Source organism: Alligator mississippiensis, chromosome 4 (genome assembly GCF_030867095.1).
Source record: "Alligator mississippiensis isolate rAllMis1 chromosome 4, rAllMis1, whole genome shotgun sequence".
Classification (NCBI taxonomy): domain Eukaryota; kingdom Metazoa; phylum Chordata; order Crocodylia; family Alligatoridae; genus Alligator; species Alligator mississippiensis.
In genome coordinates, this window is record NC_081827.1 from 111,105,193 (window position 1) to 111,117,298 (window position 12,106).

Consider the following 12,106-nt stretch of genomic DNA (forward strand, 5'->3'; position numbering starts at 1 on the left):
GATATTGAAGTATAAGAGGGGAGACAGGCTAACAAAATGGCAGGAACTTATATATATAACTTCGCTGAGATGACCTGACAGTGTTGTGGGACTAGTAACGTATGGCAGAGTATTACCTTGATCCTACAGTTGTCTGTGGGCAATCAGACACCTGTGCCCTAGCCATGGGTCCCTGATAGGTACAGAGATTCATGGACACCTATGCACGTGCCCGACGCCTGCTCTAGTGTGTTCTAATTAACACCCTCCTGCAGTCTCTGTGTCACCCATATTCAGCATCTCTGTGCTTCAAAATGGCAGTGGAGGTACTTTAATTAAAGTTTGTTAAACAAGCTTTAGTTAAGGCACCTGCAGTGCCATTTTGAAGCACAGGATGCTGAATACACAAGACGCTGTGGGCGCTTTAATTAGAGTGGCTCCTGAGAGCTGTTCCAATTAAAGTGCCGCCCCCCCCCACCAAGCACATATAAAGACACCCCTTGTGAACAAAGTAAACGGCAGGATTGGGGCCCCATTTACTTCAATGTTAATCATTTAAATTCAGCTCAGGAGAGCATCTCTTAAAAATGACTACCAGTGGGTAGCTGCTCAGTGGTTAGTGTGGAACACTGCTATAGCTAACAGTCATACTTACCACTTAAATATTGCTTTTCATCACTAGATCTCACAGCACTTTACCAAGGAGACAAGTATCATTATTCCCCCCCATTTCAGAAATGGAGGAACTGAAGCATGAAATGGTGCAGTAAGTTGCCCAATGTCACCCAGTTAAGAGAGATTCCCTTTGGTGCGGAAAGCGAGCAGAAATGATGCTGAATGAGAATGAGGCATCTGGTCCTACAGGGCAACAGTTTATGTTACAAAAAATGTTCTGTCAGAGAGGGCTGCTTAAATCAGTGTCAGTGCATCATAATGAAGCAATTGTTCTTGGGACTGTTTATACAATATAGAAATACGCTATTTTTTGACAGTATCAGCAGTTGGAAGTTATAACAACCACTCTAAGATCATCTAACTGATTTAGTAGTAGGGCTAGTTAAAGTGAATTGGAATAAAAAGGGGAGTTGTCCCTGCATCAGCAAAGAAGAAGGGGATCTCTGCTTCTCTACTTTCAGTAGAGCAACGGAGCTATAGTCCCCCCTACATTTGTACCTGCATTTGATCCTAAATTCAACTCTGGAAGAATAAAGCAGAATTCCTGCTGAAGCCAATGCCAAGACTTAATTTATCTCCCAGTTATTACAGTGCTTATTAATGATTTGTATCACTCTGGGTCTGGCTTTGGGATCTGGGTACTGTTGTGACACGACTTGTATGAGCATGAAGTAAAAAAAAGCATCCATGCCCTAACAATCTCAGCTAATCTTGAGAAAGAGCAGGCAGATGAAACAAATGGATCAACCTGGAAGAGGAGGAATAGGCAATAAACATAATGCGAATATATTCTCTTGTATAATAGTTGTGTAGGTATAGCTCGTTATCTGCCTAGCCATCACCACCAAGCTGAGCTCTTGGTGTCTCAGCAAAAGTGAGTATATAGTAGGAATTTGAAAGAGGTAAGGGAAATTTAGCAGTTCTAGGGTAGGGAACCTATCTCATTCCTAAGAAGTAGCATGAAAGTGCTTTTCTGGCAAATGGGCTATCAGGGAGGGTGGTAGTGATTATAGCTGAGGTACAGTTGAAGTGAATTTGACTTAGTGGTTCTGACTGGCAGTCATATGTGGAGAGTTAAAGAGCAGGTCTTCTGTGTTCTTGTGACTGAATTTCCTGGTTTTGTGGAAACTGAGAAGTCAGAACTATTACTACTTGCTTGCATTAACACCCTTACAAATAAAACTCCCCCACGCCCCAACATGGATTATTAAATATTTATATTTACCACAACTGTGATCATTTTGGTCAGGGTGAGAAACAGGAGCAAACTTCCTGTAAAAGGATTAAAGAGGCTATTAAACCAAGAAGCCAGAAACACAATAGAGTGAACTGAAATGCAGCATTGGTTATGGAGAACCCCAGCTGGGCTTGTAGAAGGAGAAGGCTAATATAAGGTGACAGGTGCAGAGGTCAGCATTAGTCATCACTTGATAGCCACCAAGAAGACTCACTCCAACCATCACCAATGGAGTAGGTAGAGATGGGAGTGTGTGTGGGTGCGTGAGCACATCTGTGCAAGAGAAGAGAATTGATCAAAGGGGATCACACAATATATCCTCCAACGGGATTTTGAAAGCCAGTGATAGAAATCTGGATATCTATACAATGACACTGGATCTACAGAACAATATTTGCCTCTGATCTTGTTCTGTGGTTACTACAGACTGGAGGAAAAGTTTGCTACTCTTAAAGCGACAGAACAAAATCTTTAATCTTCTGGCTAAGGTTCTTTCACATTTTCCTCCCAAATACTTCTAATCAGGAAAATTAACAAATGATATTTTAATTCTGACAGGGGCATATGTGTTTTCTTGGTAAAGTATTTTTTAAACTCAGCTCTTGTTTATTGAGGGGTGTATTTTTGTGATACGGTTGAGAAGAACAGTTGGGTGGACAAATGAGTAAGTGATAGCACTGTCTGGAATCAAGCACTGTGTAGGTAAGTATTGCAGAAAACTTTCTTTTGTATGCAGGTGGGCCAGTGCAGTACTAAAGTACTTCTGCCAGTGCAGATCCTACCTTCCCACTGAACCTCTTTCACTAAGGAGGCCTGATTTGCCAGTGGCATGTATTCAAAACTTCATGAAAATGAAACTCCTTTACAATCTCTCGTTGGATACTGAGAAACCCAAAACCTTTCTATGTTTTTGGAACCTTTAACCTGCATCTGTCTATTTAGATGTACAGTTAAATGGTTTCTTAACTATTGTTGAGTCCATAGCATCCTGTTCTGCACTTTGGAAAGAGAAGGGTGGGTGAGAGAGAGACAGTGAGGACATGTATATATAAGGGAGAAGTGCAGAGTAGTTAGGTAAATGCTCAGAATAAAAATATATCACTGCAGAGATGAAGTTCTCTTTCTGGTAGAGGAGTATGGGCATAGGCTACATTTCTCAAGATGTGCTCAAGGCCTCACACCGTTCAAAATAAAACATTTTAACTAAGATTTTGCCCTAGCGGTAAACTGCAATATATATCCAGTCAAAAAGGAGGCCCCAGAAAGTGAGCCCACATGCAGCTTCGTCAGCTGGCATTGCATCATGGAACATATTTTTAAGGGAGTCTGGCTAATATAAAACAAAAGGGGATGTATGACAACATGCATAATGCATTACTACTCCTGATAGGGAGATACTGGTCAATGTTTTGTTGAAATGTTTTGTTTTGCATCAGTTAGACCTTATCAAAACAACCTATATTGAAAGGGGTTTTTTCTTTTCTTTTTGTTGTTGTTGTTGAATGTTGTTGAAGCTGACACAAAACACTTTGCTTCTTAAAAAAACACCAAAAAACCAAAATCCAGTGTGTTTCAATGGAAAACTGTTCTGTTAAATATTTTGACCAGCTGTAGTTCTGAGTTTTATGTCAACCTAAATTATGCTATGCATTTAATGGCAGAATATCAGCACCCTTGGTTCTCTCTTATCAACTCAAACTATTAATTATGTCCAGGGAACTAGAACTATTAAAATATCTACAGCATGTATGCCTGCCTCAGCTTGATGCTGAAGACAAACATGCAATCAGTTATGCAAATATCATAGGCGAGAAGAACTGTTATCCACAACTAAACTAATTACTCTGGTTTATTTACATGATTGAAGCCAGATTGGGCATGTTAATTGGGAATTGTTTAAGGAAATTTTCTCTTTTTTTTTTTTCATTTGAATAATTTTTAATATGCTCCCCTTTTCACATAGCTCTCCATTTCCTTGCTCAATTTTATATCCAACTTGCTGGCTTCAGGGCTCTGGTTTGTGGTCTTTGTTGATGACCACGTTATGAAATAAATATGATTTTTGATTGTAAGTGTGCTGTTTTAGCTGCACCTTGTGACTTTTAAGCCGAAGTATTTGACTCAGCCCAGGTGTTAAGGCATCTGCCTCACACCACCTCCACTAAAGCTGCAGAGACATCTCTGCTGCCAGCTCTGAGCAGAAGTAGATCCTTGCCAGATGCTGTTGTTCAGCACCTCCCCTTGACAACCAATGGCTGTCTGCCACATCACAGGAGAGGGAAGAGAAACTATCTTGCCCTGTAAATGAGAACAGCATCTTCTGACAGAAGTAATGGGGCCCCTTTGTTCCATTTTGAGCTAAGCAACATACCTCCATGCTTCCCAAGGTTTCTCCTTCAGTTCTTTCATATCTCGTATGGCCTTTAAGAGCTCTTGTGTCCATCTATTTGTCTCTGTCTTTTCAGAGTAAACTACCCCTCCACAAGATATCCTTACTTTTACTTAGCCCAAGCTGACTTTGTCTGACACAAAGCTGAAAATTCTCCCTCCAAGTAACCCGATTCTTTGACGTGGAGCACTGCAGGGAATTAGATTCCTCTGAAGTGCTCTAGGCTGTGCCCCGCACAGGGGGAAAGAGTGATATGGTGAAGAAAGTGATGGAAGACTGGGCTGGGGACTATTGCAAGATGATAAAGGAGGTGAGTTAGACTGAACTGCACCCAGAAGGTCCTTTAGGAACTGCTGACATGGCAGAATTTCTGCCTGGGAGGTTCTCTTTCTAGTATCTGTCATAGAAGTAAGCTCATGAGATTAGATCTATTGTCTCATTGCCTCCAACTTTTTTATTTTCCTTTTATTTTTCTCTATCCACCAGAGAGAAAATCGATAATGAAATGACCCGTTAGATTGCAGTAATTCCTGTACCTCATCTTCTTTGGGAGAAGCCACTTACTATAGTGCACTTCACCGTAGCTGCATTTCATCTTGCTGTCCATTTCATATTTTCCCTGTGTTCTCTATTTTACTTTCATTAACTGTTTCTCCCTCTTCTCATTTTTATTTAATTTCTTCTTCATTTTAGCAGTGCTGTGATTTTTTTCCTCTTATGTTCTTTCTTTATAAATCTCAGTCCAACTCACGAGTTAAACTGTTCTATCTACCCTCTCTTTTATCTATTTCTCTCGTGCGTTCATTGCTGTTTTTTTCCTTCTTAAAACTGCCCTTTTCCAAAGTCTTTCAGTTCCTTCCCTTTTATTTTCAACTTTCCCTTTTTGCCTGTGGCTTGTGCATGTCATTGGTAGTCATTTAGGTGGTGCTGAAACTGCCATTGTATCAACACTTGCATCAACTTTGTAAGAGCTTTACTGTTTGGCCACTTAACCCTATTTCCTCAAGTTTGTAGAAATTAAAAGGTAATAAGAGACTTATGAAAAAAATCAAAAATATTAAAGTTGTTCCCTATTGCAAGACTTGAAGCAGACTAATTTTTAAATTTCATTTAATTTTGAATTGATACCATTTTTGACAATATTTTTAATCCAAGATTTTATTGGAAACATTTTTAGAATGGTGTGAAGTGAAAAAGACAAAAGATTTGCAAAATGGGAAGTTTTTGAAAAATGAAGCAATTATAAATGAAATGTACTATTTAAAAAAACCCCTCTATGTCCCTTTATTTGCTTGTTTATTTTTTTGGAAAATAAATGAAATATTTACAAGGAAAACTGCAGGAATTAGCCCATGTGCTTTTGACTTCAATGATTGCTGTCTGTTCTGTGTTTTCCTACCTTCCTGAGAAACTTTTGTGCCAAAGTGTAGCACAATGTCTGCAATCTGCTGGTAGCCCCTGCCCTTGCCAGTCTATGGAATACAAAGGCATTTCTGTAAATTTGTAGCTGAAATTGTTGACATTTGTGAGACGCAATGAAAAGCATTCTGCATTGTAACATATAGCTTTGTTTGTTGCATTTCAGTAGAAAAGCACCTCAGGTATGCCTGGGTGGATTTAGGATTTTGAAAACGGGGTGCGGATGGTGAGCTACATCATCACATATAACACAACACACTTTTTCTCCAGGTAAAAAGAAAGTAGAAACTTTACTAATATGCTAGGGGCCTAAGGCTGTATTATTCAGTTTAAGATTGATGCAAAAATAAATATAACTTTATTGGACTGAGTTAAAAAGAGTCTGTGAGGCTGTGGAATAGGAGCTACATTATCAGGGTGGGATAGCTAGCTAACAGACAGCAGAATTACACAAAAAAGCTTTGCTTGAGTAGTGGAACATCAAGACTATTAAAAAAAAGAGAGAATCATTAATACCTGTGGAATTAAGAGTTTAGGCAGAATCAGGCAGATTTTAATGAGTCATGAAATCAATTGACTCCCTCACTGCTGCCTGAATAGAAATAGTGCTGCTATGGCCAGGCAGTTGGTTCTAAACTTCGGGTAGAACAGGAATCAATGGAGGGAGGGGGTGTACAACTGTACCAGTGCAACCCACCTTCCCTTGCATGTGGATCCACCCCTGCAGTTACCAGATGACCTGATTTTGCTATAGAGAGAGGCATACACTATGGCTCAGGCATTGCTTTAGACAGCTTGGTAAACCTATAGTGCTGCTACAGTTTTTCTGTTGGCAGATTTTTGGTGTCAGCTGTAAATTCTGGATCAAGTCTCCATAGGATTCAGCTCACAGAAGTTTGGAAGCATTTCATACTCCAAACATATGCATTTTACCCTGACTTGGTACTTGGAAAAATAAGATTTGCATTTGGACCTGCTTAGTACTCAATATGATAGAACTGTTTTATAGCATTTTTGTGTACATTATATTCCAAATTTTTCAGACACTTGCTCCAATCTCCAGATGCAACTGAGGAACACTTGGTCCCACTTTGACGGGGAGTTAAAAGCTATTCAGAAAGTAGCTTTAAGTCATTTCAAAGCTTCCACATTCTGGTTTTACTTTGTCCCAATTAAGCCCCCCAGGTATAATCTTGCACCAGTTGTTAATACCCAGCAGAGCCATTGTGGCAACTGGTGATCACTGAACTGGATTCAGGCGTACCTGATTGGTCATCCTAAGTGGCATATTCATCTCTGTGCTACTTAAGGACGCACCAGTGCTGAGATGATTCCCATGATCACCTATTAGAGCAGTTAGGCCTTTTCTGCCAGATATAGTTAATATTAGAGAGTGGAAATAAGTTGATTCGCAAGACTGAAAACATCCTTGAAGTGAAATTTTGAGATGGGATGAAAATTCACTGAGGTGAGGTGATACATGAGAGGGAGCCTGTTTCAGAGGACAGGAAGTACAAAGGAGAAGGCTACCACATGAACAGCGGTGAGACTGTCAGGTAGGATGGTGTGCAAGGGGATAGAGTATAAGATGGTGTCTAGTTATGATGAACCAGATCAGAATACAACCTGGCTAGAAAGGCAGGTGTTTTACCTCTAGAAACTCTGCGACACGCAGAACGGAGACATTTTAGAAAACACCCTTGTCCTGGGTAGGAGTTTTCTTCTGCATGCGCATGTCCAGATGAGCAGGAATGTGCAGTATGTGGTGCCTCAGACCTGTCTGCGACTGTGCAGGCCACACATGCAGGTGTTTAGCAGTGTGGCATTTTTTTGACACCAGGAAATCCTGGTGTCAAAAAAACTCGCATCTAAAAAAAGTGGGGTGGCGGCAGCACGTGCCACTCAAAACCGGAGCCTGGCCAGCTGGAGACATGCTTAGGCTGCTGGGCAGGCTCCCTGCTGCCAGGTAGCCTCAGCTGCAGCCCCCAAAGGCCCTCAGGACCTCAGGTAAGGCTGCTGTGGACAGCCTCCCTTATCCCACCTGGGGTAACGTGCTGTGTGCCAGAGCACACAAGCATGGGCATTCCCGGGGGACGAGTAGCAGCAGCACATGTTATGTCGCTGCTGTTTGTCCCTGAGAAAATGCATGTTCCTGCTCGTGGAGATGCGCCCCATGAGTCCAGAGGCCCCCTGACAACCCTGAAGGTACTTCTGATGATAGGAACTTGAATTTTCTATTGAGGTAAACTAAGCACATGTTAATCCCAGATCTTATAGTTAGGGACCTACTTAACTTGCGATGAGACAAAGTAATTTTCTTGGCTTTATCTCCGCATAAAGAGCCCATTTCATGGGCATTTTGTGGTGGCCCCACCCTTGTCTGTTTCCCCCTTTGTGCTGCCCCGCCAGCTGGTGCCTTCCTCCTCTGGGTGGGATGTGAGGCCCACCAGGGAGGAGAAGACTTAATAAAAACTTATTTTTATTTTATTTTTCATGGATTTTGCGGGCAACCCCATCCCAGATTTCACAGTTTTTGTGAAATCCACAAAACAATGATTTAGATAGGTCCCTACTTATAGTCTCCAAATTAACATAATTTAAACAGGTAACTATTCAAATGTTTCATCTAGCTTCACTGGCAGTAGTAAACCTTGATGTTTTATAGTTTCTGATGTTGGGATTTCCCTTTTGTTGTCCATGTCAGTAGCAGTTACGGAGTTTTTTCCCCAAGAAGGTATCAGCAGGGGACACTCTAAAGTGCCAAATAAAATTTCAGATTTCCTTTAGCATCTTTGTATTATAAACTCAGTTGCATTTTATTTCTGTCTTTGCGGCTGGAACTTTTCAAATTCACAGGTAGCAAATGCCTAAATTGCAACAGCACAAAGTAGAGGCAGGCCAGATAAAATATCTCTTGCCCAGGAAATTTTCATGGAAGCTTTGTATTTGAAAGATCAGACCTACAAACAGGGTCTAGGTGCTCTACGGTGCTTCATTTTCCAGGCCAGCAACTGTCATTTAATCTCTGAGCAAATGTGTTTTTACTTCTCATGTATTTGAATTTTGGGGCCTATGCTCAGATCTTGGGTTCATCAGTTAGATACATCACTGAGCATGCCTAGTGATAGTCACTACCTGAGGGTGTAGATCTTCTCTGATTGTTCTAACGTGTTTAAAATGTTGTATGTTCACCAAGAATCTTAGCACATTTGAGAGGAAGGGAAATTCATTTGAGAGGAAGGGAAAGTGTCTGAAGAGGGCACTCTAATGATGTAAGGTCAGTGATGACTCAGCTGATTTTATTTTTTGCCTATATAACATGTTTCTAAAGGAGCACTTTGCAAATGTCTATTAAACTTAACACCAGCTTTAATCCTGGTTATATAGATAAGTAACATTGCCCACTTCCTACCAATGAGTAAACTGAGACGTGGTATGTGATTTGCTCAGTCTTGCATGATGAGTCACAGACAGATCTGAAAATAGAAGGCAGGTATTTTGACTTCCAGTGCCATACTTTAATCAGTAGACTGCAGTCTCTCCCAAGTTTCTGCCAAGTGCGCAGTAATGGTACAATAACTATCCTATCTATGGCAGAACAAAAGTGCAGCATCAGGATTGCTGTGGATTAGGATGAAAATGATCAATGAGTTACTTCATTGGGAAAGAAGTTTTTAAACCCGGATCTTCTATAATTGCTCTGCCAAGGCAAATCTTATGTGCTCTCTGTTTTTGTTCCTATTGTCTGATCTCACCGCATTTCCATAACAATCCCATTAGATCGTGCTATGTGCTTTTACTTTGTTTAATTAGGGTTCCTTTCCCAGGCAGTCTGACCCTGAAAGCCTGATCATACTTCTTTTTCTCTATTTCCCAGAATGCAGCAGCAACAACAACAACGTCGAATGGTCACAGCTGCCTTCTTGGCATTCATTTTTGTTTTAGTAGCCGTGAGTACTACTGAGGCTGGCAAAAAAGAGAAACCAGGTAAGATCTGAAATCTTTAGGTGTATGAGTCTCTTTTACTATCAGTGGATGTTTAAGTACCCCAGAAGGCGCTTAGTATTTAAATACCTCTGTAGATCTGGCCTTAGGTGTGTTTGATATTGTATTCATCAGCATTCTGCACTGTAATTTACCTGTGGGATGGTTGGGTTTCCTCCCTGCTGCCCTCAATTAATTGGAAGAAAAGTAATGCATGAAATGAAGAGGGAGTCACCACGAACACCAGCTGCTTTTTCTGTTCACTGGACAGATGTGACATTCCTCTGGGCCTTGTAAGTCCAACTCAGGCTGAGTGCTGACGCAAAACCCATGTGAGAGGTACATCTATGACAGTGAAGGGCATAAAAATATTTGTACTGGTTATTACTAGGACAATTTCCTGCGTTATTAATTTCTTACATATAAAGATAGAGAAGGAGAATCTAAAATGGATTCAGCACTCACTTGGAAATGATTTTTTAATATGCCACCCGCTTTATCTTGACATTTTCCCTGCTTCAAAACTTGCACCATTCAGCCCCTGAGGACATCCAGTGTGCAAACCTGTACACTGACACAACTGATAGCTTGTGCTTAAGAAGGAGTCATAAGGCATTAATACAAGGGAGTAATAGACATCACAATTACACTGGTATAAGCATATGGGTGGCTAAGAAAAGCATGGCAAGGAATTCTGAGGATCAAGACTTACGGTGTATTTCAGGTGCATATGTGAAAATACAGGATTTGGAAATCAGGTATTCAGGTTGAATGTGAGATAGTGAGATGCATTAGTGCTCTATGAGAAGGAGGCACACACTGGAGCAATAGTAGTATTGCAGATGCACAACTATGTAAGGGCCAAGGGCTAAAATCAACAGCAGGCATTACTGCAGGAAAAGACTGAGGAGAAAGAACAGAACTGTAAGTGGTCTGGACCTTGAAGTAGGACTGGAATCATTGGGATGTTGCCAGTCAGATACAGTGTGCAAGTGGTGTGTGGCTCCCAGGATAGGAAAGCCAAACATAGTGGGCTCCTATAGACGAGCAGTGAGGCTGCTCTAACATGCTGTAAATCCAACACATTGGAGCAGACTCGATTAATCTACTGGAACGCAGAAATTAACATGCTCCATCAGCCTCCAGCATCACATGTATCAGCGTCCCCGTGCTGAAAAATGGTGACGGGGTGCTTTAAACTAAAGCTCCTTCAATGAGCTTTAGTTCAAAGCAGCCTGCCACCATTTTTCAGCGTGAGGATGCTGATACACGTGACACTTGGGCACTTTTAATTAGTGCGGTTTGCTAATTAAAGCACCTCCCCCCCCCCCCCAACTGCCTGGAGCATGTCTATAAACACCCAATGGCTTTAGAACAGGGGTGGGCAATTATTTTGGGCGGAGGGCCGCTTACTGAATTTTGGCAAACTGTCAAGGGCCACATGGGTAGCCCTGCCCCTTGACAGGTGCCTTGCCCCCTGGTTGCCATCTTATGACCAGAAGTCCCACCCCCAACCCCTAACCTTTGCCACCAGAAGTCCCTTCTCTTCCCCCAGAAGTACTCCTTTCAGCAAGGGGTTTTACCATCTTGGAACCAGAAAAATACCAAATTATATTCTAATAAGCAAATACAGCACTCATTAATTTGATTTCAGAAAATATTTTTATCCTGATTTACATGTGTTTGTGTAGTGTACACAGAGATGATTGCAAAATAGCTTAAAATTAAGTCTTGCTCTTGTATATTGTGGGGGGTGGGTATAGGTTTGTGGGGGGCTGTGGGTGTGTGGATATGTGGGGAGGGTGGGTATGGGGCTTGAGGGGCTGTGTGTGGGGGGAGTGTGAATAGGGTGTTAGAGGGGGTGTGAGTGTGGGGGTCTGTTTGTATGGCAATGTGAGAGGGATGTGGGTGCTAGGATTGCAGCTGGAATACTGCGGTATGGTGGGGTGTGCATGTGGGACTCAGCCTATGAACACACCCACACACACTGCCCCTGCCTACACACACACACACACTGCCCCATGCCTGCACATGCACACACATACTACCCCTGCCCGTACACACACACACACACACTCTGCCCCTGCCTGAGCGCGCGCGCGCACACACACACACACACACACACACACACGCACACACTCTGCCCCTGCCTGTGCATGCATGGGCGTGCACGCGCGCACGCACATACACACACACACACACACACACACTGCCCCTGCTTGCACACACACACTCTGCCCCGGGCCGTATTTTTCCCACCCCTGCTTTAGAATGAAGGTACTTTGAAGGCTGTGTACAACATACTATTTCCTAGTATATAATATCAAGACCTTTTCGATTCGTTATGAAATTAAGGGCAGTCATTAACTTTTTGACGTGGAAAATGGGGATTTATTGCACTGACATGTTAGTTTATATAAAGT

At 41.9% G+C, this 12,106-nt stretch overlaps 1 protein-coding gene across 2 annotated transcripts in view; it reads left to right on the forward strand.

Moving 5' to 3' along the window:
- Window positions 1-12,106, forward strand: part of PTN (pleiotrophin) — a 152,165-nt gene that overhangs the window by 95,668 nt on the left and 44,391 nt on the right. Inside the window, exons 1-2 of one of the 2 annotated variants that reach the window (XM_019489350.2) lie at window positions 5,895-5,969; window positions 9,577-9,686. In XM_019489350.2, the coding sequence (XP_019344895.1) occupies window positions 5,923-5,969; window positions 9,577-9,686 (157 nt within the window). In that variant the 5' untranslated portion in view covers window positions 5,895-5,922. Of the gene's footprint in view, window positions 1-5,894; window positions 5,970-9,576; window positions 9,687-12,106 lie in introns of those variants that run through there. The other variant, XM_006278280.4, reaches the window with a different exon arrangement.